General features: G+C 43.4%; 1 protein-coding gene across 3 annotated transcripts in view; it reads left to right on the top strand.

Annotated features, from left to right (window-relative positions):
- The first annotated feature begins 3,167 nt into the window (after positions 1 to 3,167).
- Positions 3,168 to 20,824, top strand: part of dlg5a (discs, large homolog 5a (Drosophila)) — a 36,648-nt gene continuing 18,991 nt past the window's right edge. For 2 of the 3 annotated variants that reach the window (XM_034608330.1, XM_034608331.1), the window contains exons 1-7: positions 3,637 to 3,940; positions 15,234 to 15,302; positions 16,425 to 16,599; positions 17,179 to 17,322; positions 18,374 to 18,557; positions 19,431 to 19,690; positions 20,181 to 20,493. In XM_034608330.1, the coding sequence (XP_034464221.1) occupies positions 3,637 to 3,940; positions 15,234 to 15,302; positions 16,425 to 16,599; positions 17,179 to 17,322; positions 18,374 to 18,557; positions 19,431 to 19,690; positions 20,181 to 20,493 (1,449 nt within the window). Of the gene's footprint in view, positions 3,941 to 15,233; positions 15,303 to 16,424; positions 16,600 to 17,178; positions 17,323 to 18,373; positions 18,558 to 19,430; positions 19,691 to 20,180; positions 20,494 to 20,824 lie in introns of all 3 variants that reach the window. The other variant, XM_034608329.1, reaches the window with a different exon arrangement.

The following is a 20,824-nucleotide window of genomic DNA, read 5'->3' as shown; positions in this document are numbered from 1 at the left end:
TAGATGCGATTAGATGGGTTTTGAGGAGATAATTTAGACATCATTAGATTAATTTCATGAGGAAATTTCAAAGTGTTTCAGCAGGCATCTGCCAGCGTCGTAGTTTTGATATCATCGTCATCATCAGTAGCCTCCCGTCTGCCGCAGGCGACCAGCTGAAGGCTGTGTAATTCACTGTTAATTAAAAACCATGAATTACCTAATTTAATGTCTATTATAAGTGATCTAATCATTTGGGAATGATCTCACAGCACCTCGGGTGTTGAGATATTGTGATATTAACATTAAAACATCCAGACACCAACGAATGTATTCCCTTCTAACATGTTGCTGCCTCCTTATACTCAGGTGTAAATGGTCTACATTTATTGGCCATGCACCCATTAACAGACATTCATACAGTACAGTACTTTCTCTATCACACGTCAATCACACACTGCCAGCACAGCCGTCATGGGGGAATTTGGGGTTCAGTATCTTGCCCAAGGACACTTCGGCATGCAGAATTTAACCACCGACCTTCTTTTCAGTGGACGACCCGCTCTATATCCTGAGACACAGCTGCCCGATGTGTCCATTCAACACCATTGTCCTTGTGCATTCTCACAGGGATGAAGATAGATAAACTGTTGCTGGGGATGAATTATGCATAGTTGCAGTAAATAAAAGCATGTTGAAAGTGAGTGGATAATAAAGTAAGTGTTTTTCCACCCTTAGCACAGACAGCATTTCCATTACCTTGATCTCCTTTCAGACATTCAATAAAAAATGCACAAAATTCTCACTTTGAGACTATTTGTGCACAATAAAAGATGGATAAGCTTGTTTACAGTCTCTTCAATAAAGGATAAAGCTATTATCTGCCCTGATCCAGGCTGTGTGCAAAACAAATCTATTTAATGATAATTATATATATAATTATCATCACAGAGCTAAAAACACAACCCCTGTTGTCTAGATAATAGACCAATTCATACCCGCAAGATAAAAAAGCATCAGGCTGTCTCCTCTGTTCAAGTGCATGTCCTTAGAAGCAGAGTTCAGACACGGCCGTCCAATCTGTCAGCAGTAGGGACCCTCTTCCCTTTGATATGAATGAATTATAATTAATATTTCATCTAAAGGAGATAGCACATGGTTGCACAAGCTATGGAGGCAGCATGGCAGAGAGACAGGGAAAAAGAGGGGAGAAAAAGAGAGGGAGTTGTAGATGTCACAATGAGATTCAGTGCATGCATGAATAAGGTCACGGTTTGAGAGGTATGCCTGCAGACGCCTGCCTCTGTACCAACAATCTTTATTCGGCTGTAGACCGGCAGCCGAGTGCATCCATCATCGTCATAGTGTATTCCACAAATCCGACTTAAATACACATTTCATTTCAAATACACATTTTTTCCCTTCCATTTGTCCCTGCCCTCTTATATCTTATCCAACACAAAGATACAGTGAGCACTGGAATTGGTTGCAGTGTTGGAGCTTAGATATAGAAACGTGGTGCACATAAGCCTGTGGCTACAGCAGCATTATGCAAGCCCTGAATAAAATGCTTATATTTTTAATATCACTGCGGTTGCAATTTTTTGCCGAGTGAAATACCCAATGAAGTCAGTTAAGATGGCGATTGATTAGCTTCTGCTGATGTAACGTGTCTGTGTTTTAATTAAAAAAGTTTATGATGAGGAATGTTATAATATAGAACAGTTTCTTCCCCATGGCAGTGGGGCTCACAAACAAACCCCCTGCATCACACTGACTCTGGGTCCCCCCCGCACGCATGCACGCATGCACGCACACACACACACATACACACAAATGCACTACAGTGTTATTTATATATTACTGGAACTATCCTAATTCCAAATCACTGCACCTTAGCACCGCACGTGCCCAAATAACTTATTGTTCTATTTCGTAAAACATTGATCTCTTATTTTAATTTTTCGCCATTTGTTAAAATTAGCTCTTTTGCAAATTTCAGTTAATGCTTTGTTTCTACTTATATATATTGTTGTTTTATGTCCTATGCACCAACCACACCAAGTCAATTTCCTGTATGTGAAAATATACTTGGCCAATAAAAGAATTCTGATTCTGATCTGATTCTGATTCTGATTCTGATTCTGATCTGATTCTGATGTGCTTTGGTCTGTTTGCTGTGTTTTAGTCTGTCCCTCCTTGTATTTACATATGAAACTCTTTTGTCTCACAGGACTCTCTAGCAGAAGAGATATTGTATCAACGTTCTGGTTAAATAAAGGCTAAAAAAAATTATGAAAATATTAAAGGTATATCCTTTCCACAGTTTTATGCTGACAACATTTTTATGACATAAAATGACACACATAAATTTCCCCAAATCGCCATTATGATATGATAAGCTGCATAGTAGTGATGCAATTTACACAAAGGTATCACCAGTGGTGCAAAAAGTATTTAGATCCTACAGTAGCTATACTGTGATTTACAAATACTCTATTACATTTTAAATGTCTGGTATTAAATATTTAAAATGTACATTAAGTATGACATTACTGCAGAAAATACTCCTGTGAGTGTTGTACTATCATATCATATAATATTAATATTTGATAATAATATTTAATACATGCTTTTCAAGGAAAATAGAGAAGAAATTAAACCCAAAACACCCCCTTGAAGGACAAACACATTTTGGATCTTGATGGCATATATATATATATATCATCAGCACTATACATTACCCACATGGATAAATTAGAGTATAATATTGTTATAAATTCACAAGATCATTATTGTTATTGTTATTATTACATCTTTTCATGTTGTGCATGGAAAATCTAGATTTGTAAAATGACCTCAGAAGTAAGTTGTTAAATAAATGCATGTATTTATATTTGACTGTACTAGCTGTAGATCCACTGCAGGAAGGAGCATCGTGTATTTCCTCTCCTTCTCTCTGAAGATGAGGTGCTTGTTTACCCACCTTCACCTCTTCACCTCTAAATTTCTCCACTTTTTCATCCTCCATTCTCAGTTATTATTCTTTTTTTTTTGTACGTCAGGGATTTTCGACGTACTACGGCGCGCATGTGTACGCCCATTGAGGAAAGGGGTGTGTCCTGTGCGACGGACGCGCCCCTTTTCTCCTTATACGGTCACGGAGTGGAGCGTTGATTGACAGCGGGCAGCAGCTGCTGAGTCGCTCAGACATGGCGGAGGAGCCAGTGTGAGTGAGGACCAGCGGCGGAGTTACGTGAGTTTTCCCCGCACCAGAGGCGACGCAGGGCGGATTGAATGACACCGGAGGGGAGCGGAATGTGTCCGGCCGAGGCGCGCAGCGAGGGGAAGCGAAAACCGACCCGAACCGCCGCACACGAGTAAGATGGGAAAATGTATCGCTGTTTAGTGCAGTCAACAGCCCTGGGCAACAAATATGGCTCCTTGTGCCTTTTTCAATATGCTACAGAAACTGATCTCCCGTGCAGCCTGACGCCGCGGCGGCTCCGGCGAACTTCTGCCAGCCGCGATAAGTTGACTTCAGTAATCGCTCGGTACTTTTGATCGGCGAGGATATCGCATCCACTCGGTCCGTCCGGGGTTAGCTGGGGGTGGGTGGGTGGGGAGGGGGAGCCACGGAACTACAGCGGGGCAGCAATGGAGCCAAAGCACAAAGAGTTGCTCGACCAGTGCCACCAGAACTTACTGGAGTCCATCACCGACGCGGACCGGCTGATCGAGCTGCTCATCGTCTCCGGCACCCTGAGCCAACTCGACCGGTTCGAGCTGGAGCAGAACTGCTCGTCCAGCGCCGAGAAAGTGGACCACCTCCTGAAGATGCTCGTGAACAAGGAGAGCGACCATTTCCTCGACCTGTGTGTGGCCCTGGAGAAGGCGTACCCTGACCTGTACGCTGCCCTGTTCGGCAGCAACGGCGGCGGACCTGTGGACCACTCCACCGGTAAGAGCCGAGACACAACACAACCCCCCCACCCCCCTCCCCTCCCCATGATCAGGCTTTCACTTGAACCCATAAACACCAGTGGATCAGCTGCAGCGTGTAGCCTCAGAGCAATCTGGGTGGTCTGGTGCAAGAAGACCGTGTGTGGATAGATGCACAGCAGCAAGCACGGAGCACTGATTTCTTATTATGATCTATAAATGTCTGTGTGGCTCTATGATACATGCTCATGGTTGCACGTTTGCAAGCAGAACTCACTGAGTGCAACACTACGGGCCCCGTTTCACGTGCAGTACATGATGCACCAGCCTGTATGTTCTCAGTGGCCTGCAGATCTCATGCACAGCTTGTGATTAATTCAGCCAAGGACTCTTCTGTCATTACTCTGCACTCAAAGACACTCCCAGTCGCTGCAATACACATCCATGGTGTAGGTGGTTAGTTTGACCCTGTATCATCTGTGTAATGTCCTTTCTAATGGTGATAGTTGTGTGTTTTAGAGGAAAAACCCCACAGTGTATTCATTCATATCCAACATTAACTCCAATTTGTTGCCAGTGCCATGATATGGTTAAGGTACATTAGGTAGCCTGACTTGTTTCCATGACAACGGGTGTACCACTGACATATGGGTCCACGTCGACCTGTACATGGCCGTGTGTGTGTGTGTGTGTGCGTGCAGCCTACTCATGCATGCTCACAAACGTAAATCGTGTTGTGCGGATCAGTTCGCCTTTCCCATTCGCAGAGAGAGAGAGAGAGAGAGAGAGAGAACCACATTGATTTCCCAACAGATGCAGATTTAACCAGATTTGTCTTCAGCGGTGCATCAACGACATGGTTTTTAATTACAGTTTATTCATTTTACTCATTTTCGCTCTGCGCTTTCTCTCCTCGCAGCAACCGCCCCCACTTCAGCGGGTTTTGGGGTTTGTGTTGTTGCACAGAGACAAAGGGCAACCAAGTGTAAAACCCTTGTCTAGTTTTGCTTGTTTTGCTTCGTCTGAGTGACTGAAGCCAGTGGCTTACTCACAACCAGCGTCATGCCCCGAGGGCCTGAATGCAGGATGAGCCTTGAGAGGTCCTCCCATCGTGGGGAGGAGATGCAGAGCAATGCTTTTCCTCGGCGTGTTGTAAAACCACCTCGAACATCACTTAGCTGAAGCTTTCTCTCAAACAGAAGTGTCCAAATACACAATGTGCTCCGTAGTTTACAGCTGCCAAGTTGTAGCTTGTCTCTGTCTACTCGCAGCAAGCAGACCTTAGCAGGCAATGCTTAGGTGGTGTCTCACTCCTCTGCTGACGGGATCATTAATGCTTAGGCTTATTACTTCCTCGTATTGAGTGTTGGAGTTGCAGTGGAACTGGACTTCTCTGTTAGTCCTCTGACTCTTTCCCCTCACACACCTTCACAGGCCGTACACAGCACTGGGCCTCAGCGTTGACCTGCTCTGTGCCAGGAGAGAGCGAGTATACCCACAGTGAGTCTGGCTAGTCAGCCCGTGGTTATTCAACAGAGGATTAGGCCCCTGCTCTCCTCTCCTCTCTCTGGTGTAAACTCTCTCTGTGAGACACGCTTTATCATGCCTCCACACTCCTCTGTATTAGCCGCCACGCTCTTGGCTCCCTCTGTTTCGACTTAACGTGTTGCGGGTTGTTTTTTTTGTTTTTTTCCCCACATGTGCCTTTTATTATCTTTTAGTGTAGTGATTCGTCTGATGTGATTACAGTGTTTCAACCACACCTGCGAGGGAGAGAGCTAAGACAAGCTGCTTACTGAGTACCTCTAAGGCAAAGAGGCTGGTAGAAAAGAACACGCAGGGATGAAATCTTCCGAGCCCTGCATGGTGCGTTTCTGTGAATGACGCAGGGTGTGTGAAAAGCGGGAATATGTGTGTGTGTGCGTGCGTGCGTGCGTGCGTGCGTGCGTGCGTGTGTGTGTGTGTGTGTGAGATGAGTCTCGCTGATGGCAACCTGCTCTCGACTCGTCCCCCTCTCATGCTGCCTGCCTGCTCTTGTTCTCAGATGTGCCTCCTTTGCCAGCTGAGCCTCCATACACGCACACATATGAAATCAACCAAACCCCAAATAAACATCGCAGGAGAGAAGAAAAAAAAAAGGCACGGACAAATGCTCCGTTGTTAAAGCTCTGGCTCTGTAAATTATTATCATTGTTTTACTGGCAAACTCCTGCACGTTTGCTGTAAGAGAAACACGCAAACAAATCATTCATTATTTAGCCTGTTTTGTTCATCCATGTGCCGGGGGGACTTTGGCTTTTTTACAAAATCTGTGATTAAATTGCAGAGCAGAAGATTCTCTCCAAATCCAGAGTATATGATTTGAAGTTTTGGTATTAAAGCTGCAGAGCAAATCCAAGCGGCTACAATCAAGCTGATTTCATGCCTCGGATTGTTTCCTCTTCTTGAGCTGCATTGACAATCTTTTACCTGAAGGTACAGAGTGGTAGACACCTGCACATCCCCCCCCCCCCACTCTTTTCCGACTCAAGGGTCTGTGACAGTGATTTAAACGCGCTCCGAGAGCAGGGCAACACAATTCTCACTGACAGGCTGCAGCGTCCACAGTCCTCCTCTTCCTCTATCTGTTTCCCTTCGTTTTCTCCTTGTTTTGGTTTGTCACTCCCAAGGTTTATTGTCCTTTTACCCCCCCGTCCATCCATTTTTAAAAAACGTTTCCCAGATTTATTATATTCCCCCCCCCCCCCCCCCCCCCCCTGCATTGAGTGTTTTTGTTTTTTCCGCACACTTAAATAGAGGTACTCGCCAGAGAGACAGAAGAGGGTGATAAAAAGAGGGTGCAAGAGAGAGGTAGACAACAAGCCTTTTGTTGAGAAGTTGAGCAGGCGCCCAAAGTGCCCAGTCAGCAGCTTGCTCTGTGTACAGCAGCCCAGGACATAGGCCAGTGTGTGTGTGTGTGTTGTTGAAAGGGTGGGGGGGGGGGTGCCCTCCTCTTTGTCAACCAGTTTCTGTCCCACTCTATAAACCACAGCGGACAGACAGAATGAGTTATGACCTCGACGCTCTTGTCACGACCGCTGCTCTTAAACATCTCCCGTGAGCTTCACCTTTCTTCCTGTGCCGCTGTCTGTCACTCAGTGATGCAGGCTGTCACCCCAGTCTCTTTCCCGTCATCACTTTATTTCTTTTCTTTGTACCACAGTGCAACTTGATTCCCTTCCTGCTCTGTAGAGGAAGCCATCTATTTGTCTGCTGTTAACCGATGTTTCTGCTGAGGTGTGGTTGATGACGTTTGAGTAGATCACATTTTATGAGTAGTCGGTACGATCAGCGATGCAGGCTTTAACTGATACGGGTCAAGCTGTCTCTGCGCTGCTGTGATTTAAGCGAGCCAATAGCACGCTGGGACATTTGGTGCTGGAAAAATCGGTCAATCAACAGAAATCATTCAGACTTTATTTGTTTTAAATGTTTAATACAGGTTCGTGCAGTTCAAAGTGCTTCACTATGACTAATGTGAACAGCTAAATAGATTTTAAATGAAATGGATAAAATAAATTGAAGGAAGAAAATTTAAAAGGGGAATGAAATGTAAAATGTCCCCTGTAGCCATTTCTTTTTCAATCCTTTCATAATTGAAGTTATTTATCATGCAAGAATGCCAATACTAGCTAATTTAATTTTCCTCAAATCTGACTTTCTTTGTTCAGATTTTTGTATGTATTTGAAAATTTTATATATTCGCATTTTGTTTGGACAAATGAGAATTTTAAAGATGTTTTCTTGTTATTCAAATGTTTTTAACATAAAGTAACTAATTGCATTATTGAAAATCTGTAGTGAAATCATTGTTTCAGCCTTGGTTGAGTTGCAATTTGCACTGTTAATGGATTATGGTCTGTCATTAATGTGGCTCAATATACTGTATCTATCTAATCATAGGCTGAGAGGTTGACCTCACTGCTTTCACTGCGTCATTGGTGCCATTGTTCGATTGAATTCTGTTTGTCTTTGACACAATTTATTCTTCAGTGTGACATTTGTGCACATTTTTCCACTCGAGCATTAATATCTGATGGCAGGTTTATCCACACTGAACGTGCGAACCACAGCCAGGAGGCTGTACCGTGAAAGAGGACTTCATTACCATTTTACACATGCTGCTCTGCTTTCTCATTAGCCCATGAGGTAGAGGAAATGCCGCAATCTAAATGTTTACCAGTGCTATTAGGTCATGGAAATAAACAGCATCTTTCCTTGTATTACCATCACCCAACCCCCACCTCTAACAGGCTTATTTTACTCGCTTTGTTCTGCAGTATTTTCTCTCTACCCCCCCCTCCCATCGTGATGTCCTTACTTTATTTTCCACCCTTGACTGACCTCCATCTCCTTAATGCTCTAACTTTGTTTCTGTCCTGGCTACAGTTGCAATCATTTGTTGTCCGGTCTCTGGCACATGACCCCCGGTCAAAAGTGACCTGTTTACCAACAAATGATAGTGATGATGATTATTACATTTCGAGCCTCCACTTACAGGAACAAGAACAAAGGATTACACACAACAAAGATCACAGAGCAGATTCAGGTAAACTGTGGGTTTATGTAGGATGAAAATCAGCAGGTTGCCTGTTTTTTTTGGACAAATGCCTTGAAGTACAATTAGTGAAGTGTTTTCCACACAGAAATTGAACAGCCTAAAAAAGTTCTACAGCCTCGCAAGCTGAGGGAGAAGGAGAATGAGTAGAAGTGAAGAACCAGAGAGAATGGGAGAGAAATGTTTAACAAGATGCTTGAGGTGGGAAGCAAGACAATGCTATTGTTGCAGACAAGAAGAAAGCAGAAGGAGGCTCTGGGAAAACAATCTGGCTCAGTTTGTTTGCTGAAACAGACGAGGTTCAGTGCTGAGCTTCAGGTCATGGCCATGGAGATGCAGAAAACACTGCTGCATTCAAACTTCAAAGAGGTAACTCTTGAGAGCAAGTCAGATAATGCCGTTCATGAGAGGATGGAGCAGCATGATGACAAAATAAAAGCCTGGTATTGTGAGAAGAGGTTGTTCCAAACCATCAACAACCTGAATTTGTATCTGGCAGAGTTGCATAAGTCACTTGACAGGAACCAGTAAGATAAGGCTGCTCTGCAATAGGAAAACTCCAACACAAAACAACTCACATCTGGAGGAGGAGGGAGTCAAGAAGAAGGAGGAGGGGAAGATGGTGGCGGAAGTGAGGGCTGAACCAGCACCTCAGCCTCCAGAGTTGAGTGGTGGATGTACCGCTGAGCAGCCTGCAATAAAGTAGACTTCACAGTGGAGGAGCTTCATTAACTCCTCCGCTTGAACCGCATCCAATCAGATGGAGATGGAACCGAGCCCATACTCAGTTGGGAATTCATTAAAGCAGTATAATCCATTTAACTATCTGGATTGAAAATATTGTGCTGGCATGATAAAAGATATATATTTTTAATCTATTTCCCAAGTTGCACCTTTGATTCAGAATCAAAACAGAGATGGCAGCTTGATGGCGACCTGGATTGGACATAGTATCACAATTTAGGGAAACAGATTTGAAAATCTTTTTTTACTGTGCAGCAGACAGAATATTTTTACATCCAGATGTTTATAGGAGTCTTGGAGGATTCAGAAATGCCCCTCAGTCTAGAGGTTAAAATGACAAACGTCTCATGGGCTCAGATTCATGATTGGAGCCAAAAATACTTGATCAGGAGAATTTCCTACAGAAAATCCCCCTTGAAAATCTGATTTGATCACAGCTGTGCACAAACAACATTATTAGGAAATATCAGCATTGGAACAAAAAATAATGTTCATGGTGTTGCGTGATTTTACATTATTGATGAATGGTGTGAAGAGTTGTAAGAGAAAGATCTGGATCAACTTTTCTCTGATGCAGGATTCCTCTCTCTTCCTTTTAAAAGATAATAGTGCAGTTAAATAACTCGGCACACAACGGAAACGCTCTCTGAATCAGCGTCGTCTCCTGTGTGATTTAACATGAAAGGAATGTCACAAAGATTACCCAAATTCCACGAGTGGGTTTATTCCACACAGACAGGCTTTTGGCATTGTTTTGGCTGATGTTTGTTCTTGCAGTGGAGCCGAACGTTCGGAGGACATTTTGCAGGCATCTTTTCACCTTTTTGTTTTTGACCCAAACCCTTGGCGCAGGAAAGCTGTTCAAAAAGAAATTATGTCTCATTTATGCTGAGCTAGAGCTCTTTGCGGAGATAGAACCTATTATGGCTTGCTGATAATAAGCTGGGCTGGATAGCTCTCAGGGGACATTTCTGGACTTTGGTACTGCTCAGCAGTTCTAACAGGTCGGCTGAACTGAGGGCTAAGGGACTATTTTTTTTTTTCTTCTACATGTCTCCTTGTTTTTACACTTCATGTCCCAGTGTTGTTGCACAAATCCAAAATGACTATGTTGCTGCATCTGAGGAAGATGGTTTTGCATTTCGATAACGGATCTTATTTTGAGACATGCCACTGGACAGGCATGGACCAATGAGTATCAAAGGTGGGTGAGTTTGACCAAAGGCCGGAGCGGTGAGTCAGGCGATGTGCGTGCGGTTGAGTAATCCTGCTCATGAAGTCATCATGTTAGATGTCTTCTTGTTTATGTTTCGTGTAGACCCCTTAAATCAGATGATCAATCCTTTACCCCGGCAGCGAGGCTTCACTGGCTCATTGCCCAGAATCTTGGCCTTTCGTGTCATTGCCTCCCCAGAAGTTGGGCCCACTTCACAGCTTACTGGAAGTCCCAGAGTGCAGGGGAGCTGGACAAGGGAAATCATGTCACATTTCTCTGCAGATTTAAGATATCTTTAAATTATTAAAACATTAACAGTTTTTAAATATTTTGTGATAAGGTGTAGGAAAAGATACAGGTGCCACAGTCTTTATCGCGATCTGAATATTCCTTGTGGAATGTTGCGACCTGTGTGTGGTTATCGACCAGACAAGACAGATTCTATTCAAATAGATTTTCTTATTATGCATATGTATAGTTGTATAAATAATCTACCGCAGTGATAAAATTTGCACAAGGCTAAAGACTGTGTTGGTCTTTGAACATCTTCACAGTTAAAAGTGTGGTGTGTAGCAACAGCTTCGTATTACAAGATAAACGCCAAACACGTACACACTGTGACACAAGCAGATTTATTAAACTGAAAAACTAATTATGCGTGAGTATTAAGTAAATATAGTAAGTTTTGGATTAGTATATGCAGGATGAAGACAGAGTAGGTGGGGTCGCAACATCACTAAGTCCAACTACATCCTCAATACAGGCAGCAGAACCACAGCCAGGATTTAGAGGTCTGGGATGCTGACACATCCTTCATCCTCACTTAAGCATGCTGTCAAATTAGTGGGCAGAAGGTTCCAACTGTATTATTAGCGTTGCTGTTATTTGCGCTTCTGTAGTTTTAATGACTGTGGACCCGAGGACACAGAAGGAGACTGAGCACAAAGAATATTTAAACTGTGCTTTTTTTGCGCACGCAACCTTTATTTTTCTTTATTCACTGTTGCTCTCTGATGGTGAGAAGAGCTGACAGGGGCTAATGAAGAAAAGCACCCAATATTATTTTTGGAATGCTAATGCTGCTTTTTAATCAAGTGGCCCTCAAAATATTTTCTGTGGTGTTCTTAGGAACAGGACAGATGCCTTGGCTGCTTTGAATCCATAATTTCAAGGCCTGTCAGCATGCTCTAGTTAACGAAATTTGAGGCAGCACCAACAAGCCAATCGCGATCATATTTATACGTGTGTTATGTTTTTGGGAGACACTTTCTGGAGCTGATGAATAATTTAGTCTCACCCGATGGTGGAAGCCAGACTTTGCAATTGTGTTTGATGAGGCTCTCCTCCATCAGCCTCCCAACTCTCGTGCTCCTTCTTTTTCACCACGCTGCAGAATTTACTATTCCTCTCATCCAGCTTCACCATGGCAACATGTCATCTTGCTTTACGTGCTGGAGAACATAATCTGGTTGTCTGAAGCAACTGTTGGTGGTGGAGCACATTGCTTGCGAGGGAAGGCAGAGTGGAGGGCAGAGGAGGTGGGGATTGAAAGCCCTTAGGTGGGGCGCGTACTCCCCTGACCTATTTAGATCACTGTGGCAGGCCTTTCACGCTGTCGCCTCGGGTCCTCCATTGGAATATCTCTCACCTTCAGTGTATCCCGTGATGGAAGTCACTAACAGATGCTCACTCCTTATTAGCATATCTAATGGCTCCGGATGAAATCTGTCATCATGCATATATCTGTAAATTTATCAAGATTATTGTGGATGATTATAGATCTGACGTGTCCACTAAGGAGGTTATCTTTCCTCTGCCTGGCTCTTTTTTTTTTTGTCGGTTTATTTGTTTGTTTTTCAGCAGGGTTATGCAAAAACAGATTTCCACATAAATTGGAGGAATGGTTGGGACATGGGTCAAGTAAGAACTCATTATGTTTTGGCAGGGATCTGGAGAAATGGGCAGACCCGCGAAATATTGTTTTCACTGTTTGAAACATTGGGGCATTTTGGACATTTTCAGAGAATAATTAATGTATCTTACTGAAAAAAAAAAACACTCATATTTACGGGACTGATATCGATAGATTGTTGGTCAAAAAACTCTGGCTTTTGTCTGCAATGGGAATGGATAAAATTCACATTCACTCCCGGGTCAAATGACTCTTTGGGTTTAAATTGGCTTCTGCTCTGATCAGCAGTGATAGAAACATGACACCTGGGTGAACGTGCTAATTTCGCAAGAGCAAGGTGAGAGAGCACCTCAGTTTTCAGACTGGTTGTGACATTGAACATGATGCACTGTGGGGGGAAAAAAACATACAGGCAAACTCCTCTGGCAATGGAACAATTGTGTATAGGAGTGAGTGAAATTGGGTACGGCTTGATTGAATTTAAGGGCACTGTTGGACCTTGGCGGAGGGATGAGCTCTAGAGAGTGCCATTGTATTTGCAAATGATTTCTAAGGTCTGATCCGTCCTTTTTTGGGGGCAGAAAAAAGCGTATTTTCTCACTGTATACCACCAGATCTATGCTGCACTAATGGCGGCCTGTTTGATTGATGCAGCGACCATGTTTACAAATGATCAGCCTCACTGACTCTGCGGCTGCTAATTGCCATCGATGATTAAAAGCCTGTTGGAAAAGGCTAATGCCAATGACCCATCGACTGCCTGATAGCTACCTCGTATCTGCAATCTATACTGCATCCGTTGGTGCACTCACGGGGTTAACTCATCAGCTCATTACACTGATTTGAATATGAGGATTTTGGTGCACATGTTTGCCCTTGTTGCCAAGTCAGATTGTGAGATACCGAGGGACTGTCCCAGAACTGCCTTGTCGGGGGAGTTATAGCTCTCTGGTGATTGGCGAGTGTCCTCAACGGTAGAGATTACTGGGATTTTAATTTATCAGAGTGTTTTGGTTTGCAAATCACCAAATACAACATTCAAGAAGTTACATGTTTAGACTTTTTTTCTGGCACAGAGCTTTACTGACTGTACGGTATTTCAAAAAGGATTTATGCTCCAGCTGAGCTGGAATAACACGCTCAGTGGTTCACGTCTTTTACTATGAGTCCTCGTCAGTCAGATACTGGGTTCAAGAAGTCAGTTGTTGCTTTTCAGTGCAGCTATGGAAATGAGCAAGAGCGTTTTGCATAGCTGTGTTGATTGTGGGCTACTAATGCTGTGCAGCTGTTCTCATCTTGTCTGATGGAACAATATGAAATCCAAACTGTGTGCTCAGAGCACTTTGCAGACTAAAAGTGTTGAGCATCAGGGAATGTCAGAACAGATTATAAGCCTTTCTGCCATGCTCCTCTCTCTCCCTCTTTTTTCCACAGTCTCATCTTACTTCCCTCCCTCTTTGTCTCTTAAACACCCTCCCTCCTTATCTCTTTTGCGACTTAGTTAGGCTATCTGCTTTCATCTGTCCTTCTCTGCTCCGTGCCTTCCTCTTGCCCTCCTCTCCTCTGTCTGCAGGGCCTAAGATGGAGTGGCTCAGTCGCACAGAGCTCATAGTTAATTAGGCTTGGCCTTGTCACACATTGGGGGCTGGAGCCAGAGCTGCAGCAAAACTCAGTGGGGATGCAAGGACAGAGATGGAGATCGGGAACAGTTGGCGTCAATCTGGTGTCTGCTGCTGAGGAGCCAGCGAACATTCTCCTGCTCTGTGTGTTTGGTCTGCATTTATCACATTAGATTAGTATTACAGTGCCTCATTGTGTTGTGTTATGGAGATTCAGATTTTCTCTTATTTGTCAGTGTACAGAAGACTTAATGGAATGTTTTTGCCTTTAAAATGATTGGTTGGTCAGCCACTAGCCAGAAGAAAGAAAATAAATAGGCACACATTTGATAATTGGTATTTGTAGTAATATTTCATTATTCAATATTCCTTAGGTCAGTTAGTGGTGTTGCACTTAAAGATTTTAAGTGAAACACTTCCATCCACAAGTTACAGATTTAAATTGATCAATGAGTGTTTTTGAAAATAACATAAAAAGAAATCTTACAAACAAATGAATTGAAAATGTCTTAAAATGGCTTCAATCAGCAGCTTCTTTTGGGTCCTTTCCCATTTCCATTTTTCATTTTTATCACTGGCAGTATTTTCTAAACTGTGCTGGTTGCACTTTACTCACTAATCTTGCAGCAGCAACGTTTGGATGTGTGTTGAAGACGTGCAGTCTGGTTTAAACCCAGTAAACCTAGCATCTGCTCCTTTTGAAAAAATCTGGAGGGGATCTGCGTCGCCTCTCCTATGGATCGTTGGTCGCCTGTGTGAAATATCCCGCAGCTTAACGTTGTGTACAGCTATTCAGATAGAGATTCATTTTCTCTCTTTCACCCTCTCCCTCTCTTTCACTCCACATGTGCTTGACATAAAAAGAGAAAATCCCATTTCAGCCGTGACATTCTGCCTGTGTAGCAGAAACATACAGGGACTATACATCAAAGCGAGGCAGAGTGCACAGTGAGGGAGAGGAGGTTTAATGACTACCACGACGGTCTGCAGCGATAATGTAGAGCTGCTTAGAAACAGTGTTGAAGTTAATATTCCAAGTATAAACCCTGCACCAAATTTGTCATGCAACCCTGCAGGGAATATGAAGCCGATATCTGCTGTAATATTTATTCTTTACATGATTGTGTGGGAAGTTAAAATCAGGGTTGTGTATAAGTACATAATCAGTCTATCTGTGCGTTACGTCTGAATGTGTCCCTTCTCTCTTTCTCTGTGTTCTGGCAGGTTCCACGTACAGCGTCCTGTCCACCATGCCCTCTGACTCAGAAAGCAGCAGCTCCCTCAGTAGTGTCGGTATGTAAAATGACCCAAGAAAAACACACAGCACTGTTCTGCTGCGTGTGTCGTGCCAGGTCATGGCCGCCTGCATTGTGACTTGTTTACTGTTTTACAATATTAGCATAATTCCTGATTGTCTGCCGGGTTACAGAGTTCAGGAAGTCAGTGTTTTATTTTTTCCCCTTTGCTTTAAAAGACAACACTCTCCCTATGTCCCCTTAAGGAGGTTCGCCAAGCTTTTCCGTTTCCCTGATTTTGACAAAGGTCCAAATGACTCAGCTGTGTTACATAAACCCTCCAATGGGCCAAACGTGGAGCCAAAGATGTACATAATCCTCAGATTTCCTGCCCTGGGTGTTCTTTGTTAAAAAAGACTGAAAATGACTCATTAATGATGTGTAATTTTTTGTCAGAATCTATTTGGCAAGGGAGTCAAGTGTGTACAGGAGCGAGAGAGAATGACCTTGTTATTTTAATGACAAATCCCCCTGCGTTAAAATCAATCTGCTGAATTTTAATCTCAGTCATGACAGGTAGAATTGAGCTGCCAGATCCTATAATAACTACATAAAGCCAGGGTGAAGAAAGTTTTGTGTAAAACAACCTTTTATGAAGGAAAGCTTTCAGTGTGCACGCTTTTACAGAGACTTAAGGTTTCCTGGCAGTCCAATCACACTTACATTTAATCAAATACCCAGAGATCCTGGTTTGAACCACACAGAAATTACCACCAGTACATAACCGCAATCCTATCTGCTTCTTCTGCCTTTCAATTTCATATCAGAGATTACAGATGGTGTAGTCTTGTAAATCCAATGTCATTTTCACCATCTTTGTAGTAAATTGTCACGGAACAACCTCCAGCAGATTAAACAGGAATTTCATGCCACGCAGTTGCTGCACTGCTTGTTGGACAGGACCTCCTCTGCCTCCTAATGCTTACGTTGATTGCAAAGCTTCATGCTTCAAAAAGTTCTGTCCTCTTGGCTGCATTACAATGTACCAATTTTATTTTTCCATGTCACTGAATAGCAGCTACGCTCATGTATATTAATGCAGCTTCTGAATGTGGATTATGAGTGAAACTATTTCACTGCGGGCTGATCAATGGTCCCGGTAATGTGCTCAATGTTGCAGGTTCGCCCGTTAACGGTGAAGCGTCCTCCCCACCCCCAGCCATCAACGACAACCGGCCAACCGGTGATAACCTGGACACCATCCTGTTCCAGCTCCGCCAGGTGACCAGGGAGAGGGATGAGCTCCGCAAGCGCCTGGCGTTGGCATCGCCCGGGACCACCTTCGACGACTGCAGGTGCAAAATAGCGGTCTAGCTGCCAAGTTGCTATTGTTACTATTTCCATTCCCTCTGGTGACACTTTGGCTTTTTTGGCTGATGTCTATGTAACCGTCTATTAAAGATGTTTTTTCCCCAAAATGAAATGCCTAAAATCCATCTATTGACTCAGACCTGAGATTTGTTTCCCTGAGAGTTGTAGTGTTTACGCTCTCTTAGTTGTTAAAGGCACTGTGACGTTGGTGTCCTCAGTTCTGGCTGCCATATTCTCCTCTGCAGATTCTCTACTGTCTGGAATAATGTTGACTTTACCCTGCAGAGAGAGGGCACAGACACCGGCTGCTTAATTAAGTCAAATGTGTTTTTATGTTTTATTTTTCTTGTGCAGCAGATGAGATGAAGGGCTGCTTTGCTTGCTTCAGTACATACTTTCCCCCCCCAAAACGAAATGTTGTTTACGTTTCGTCAAACACTCCATTCCTATCTTATGAATTCTCATACAAGGGGAAGGTCAACCTCCCTGTCTGAGCTTGGGCTATATTATTGCGCAAGGCTACTGGATAAAGCATTTATTCCTTGCTGCTTTTCTCCTTTAAGGCCAAATTCCAAAGTCAGTCATGACTATGAGCGTCTGAAAAGTCAGTGCATGAGGGCCATGGCAGATCTGCAGTCCCTCCAGAACCAGCACACCAAAACCCTCAAGAGGTGCGAGGAGGCTGTGAAGGAGGCCGACTTCTACCAGTAAGTCTTTCTCCTGCTAACTTTCATGTTACCTGTTTTCCTTTTCTAGTTGCTAATGCAGAACTCATTACAGTCGGGGAGTTTTAAAACATCTACCTGTGTTATGTTGTCTCCATGCAGTGCACCCAGTAGATGCTGTTGTCGGGACTCATTATTGAAGTCCAAATGTTGTAGCGTGGAAGTCCTGCCACCTGCTGGTTTTCAGTGTAGAAATAATTAAGTTTTATTGCATTGTTTTACTGGAGTGGTAACAAATCCTGACATGGTGTTACAATCAACCTAATTGAAAGAGCTACAGCCGTGTTTCACATCGGAAGGGAATTGGCAATTGGCACAAAACCATGCGAGCTTGGAAATGGAGGCATTTATGTGATTGAATCATTCAGCCTCGACGCACATAACCCGAGGCAAAATTTGTGTATAAGCTTATAAAACAGTCATATAGACATTTTATACAATAAATAAATACCATTGAGGTTTTGTAGACTTTTCCTTGAAATTGCAACTAAAGAATATTGACGAAAGACTTTACACCTCATTAAAAAACATGCATATCTCAGCTAGAGCCTGAGCTTTTGGGGGCTGATGCCAATAACGATACTAGGGAGTAAAAAGTCCTGATACAAATATATAGATTTACATATTAATTAAATTTGGATCATATTAATTACTACGATGTTGTTATCAAACTTTGACAAAGAAATAGAATTGTAACCATACACTTTATTAGTAATAAGTAACAATAAATAAGAAAACACAAATACAACCAAATGTATAGAGCTTGAATAAAAAAAACCCCACAAAACTAAGTATATAAACATTAATGCACATCTATTCTGCATTTTTAAATTCTGTTGAATAAGTTTTCATAATGGCAACATAAACACTAACACTGAAATATCTATGAAAGGCTCATATCAGCCGATATTATCGCAGACCAATTTCTCGGTCAGGCTCTAGTCTAGTCATTTAAAGTTGTCATATGTTTCTACAAGGGTAAAGACCCAGGTATTCGGCCCCTTTTTAGACCCTGTGCGTTTCATCTCCCCAGCATGTTGCACAGCCGCGTCCTGAGTGAACAGACACAGCTGAAGGAAGAGATGGAGACACTCAGGAGAGACAACTCCCAACTTGTCCGAGAGCACAACCACCTACAGCAGAACTGTGAGGAGCTCAAACGACTGCACGGTCAAGACCAGAAAGAGTTGGCAGACCTGCGGCAGCAGCAACAGCAGGTACAGATACACACAGTTCATGTTGTATCTGACCAGATGTTCAAAGGGCAGGAAGTGACTTCAACGATGTTCTAATATACTGTAGCACTGATGTTGGAGCCAAAATAAAAAATCGGACAACTTTTTGACACATTTTTTGCTCTGCATCACTCATCCCTTAAAGCCCAGAGGGACATTCATCTCTTATGTTTTGAAGTCATAAATTACACACTATTGGAGGCTGTCTTCTATGTACTAAATACCTCATTCACGAGGCTGCTGTGACACATTGCACTTCTGTGCAGCGCTGTCTCATACAGCACTCGTGGGAACACTGCAGTGCTTAAGAGCACAGGGCAGCCAAGCAGAGGGAAATGCACACAGAGCATTTCTGAAAAGGGCAAGCACAGAAGGGCTCGGGCAAAGGGCACCCTGACCCGAACCATGTAGCTTCAAGATCAGAGTATATGCTGTGTTGTGCTGTGTCAATGGGGTCAGTACAGCCCTCAGCAAGTCTCCAAGGAATCAGGAAGACTATATCAGCAAGACCTGTGGTAATGAGACATTCAGTCTCATTGAGAATGAGTAATGCAGTCTCAAGGACACACTCTGCATAGAAGACTGTTAATTTTGCAGGTCAGCCATTTAGTTTTACATGAATGCCTAAATGCACTTCTAGAGATGTTCTCGCACTTAGAAAAGCCATTGTTTAAGCTGGCACTGGATTTGCTTGTGCTGTAAAAATAGAATCCTGCCGACACATTGATGCCATCTGCTGTTAAGGTGGGGCACAGTAAATACAGACTTAATTAATTTCATGTGATGCCAACAACATTTTGAACACTACCAAAAAGGTCTGTAATGATGCATCATGTGACCTCTCGTTCTCACCAGGTAATGAGAGAGAAGGGCTCATCCGAGGTGTTAAACAAACTCTATGATACAGCCATGGACAAGCTGGAGGGTGTGAAGAAGGAGTACGATGCTCTGAGCAAGCGCTACAGCGAGAAGGTGGCTAACCACAACACAGACCTGAGCCGTCTGGAGCAGGCGGAAGAGGAGAACCGGCGGCTGCAGAAGCAGATGGACGCACTGCTCAAACAGCGTGATTCAGCCATGCACTACCAGCAGCAGTACTCCACCTCAATGAGAAGGTGAAGACGGCATCACCTGTACACACACAAACACACACACACAAACTGACACACAGAGCAAGACATGTCTCTCTCTACATATATAGAGTACATAATATGTACTGAATAAATGAATGAGCTAGATTAAAGAATAATTGCCCTCATCGGGCTACACTCAGTTCCCCAAAAGGACAAAACTAAAACAATATTTGTAAATCTATTAAAAAGGTAAAACTGAAATATCAAAATTTTTCTCTATCATCTTTGAGATGTTTCTACGTATTGATTGGACATGATTTGGAATCACTGTCAGTTTTCCAATACATATCCGAGCCATGAGGTCGAAGAAACTGCCTCCAGAGCTCAGGGACAGGAGCAGAGCAAGGCAGAGGACGCCCCACGGCGACCTCAGCCCTACTCAGGCTGCAGCCAGTACACATCATTTATTTTACCTGGGTATCTTTATAAAATGTAGCGTTTCAGATCTCACCATCTTCCTCTGCTCCCTCAGGTTTGACTCGGTGCAGCAGGAGCTAAACAAATCGTCAGCCCAGAACAAGGAGCTTCAGAGGGAGATGGAGCGTCTCCAGTCGGAGGTGACGCGCTACAAGAACTTACAGCTGAAAGCAGGAAAGGACTGCGAGAAGTACAAGGAGGAGAGGGACTCTGTTTTCAACGAGTATCGTCTCATCATGAGCGAGAGGGACCAGGTGATCAAAGAGCTGGACAAGTTACAGACGGCGCTGGAGGCGGCCGAGGCCCGACTGAAAAACACCTCCTCTGAAAGAGTGGTGGCCAGTGAGGAGCTGGAGGCACTCAGACAGGTATCAGGCTGAAGAATGGATTGCATGTCCAAAACTTAAGTTTATATATCACACATATTCAGAGTGGTTACAGGCCAACACTGAATGGAGGCTGGAGATGAGATGAGAAAGAATATTGTCCCAAAAACATCATGACAATGCTCTATAAACAACCCGAACAATCGCGAAAACATCTTGTACAATATCAAACAGAGATCCATTGACGACATGATGACTCTCTCCAAATCAAATATAATACAGACCTGTTGAATGAAAGACTTAAAGGAATAGTTTGATATGTTGGAGCATGTGGTTTTTCACATTCTTGCCAAGTTAGATGAAAAAGACTGAA

The sequence above is a fragment of the Hippoglossus hippoglossus genome, chromosome 15, assembly GCF_009819705.1.
Source record: "Hippoglossus hippoglossus isolate fHipHip1 chromosome 15, fHipHip1.pri, whole genome shotgun sequence".
NCBI lineage: Eukaryota > Metazoa > Chordata > Actinopteri > Pleuronectiformes > Pleuronectidae > Hippoglossus > Hippoglossus hippoglossus.
This window is presented reverse-complemented; position numbering and strand designations above follow the sequence as displayed.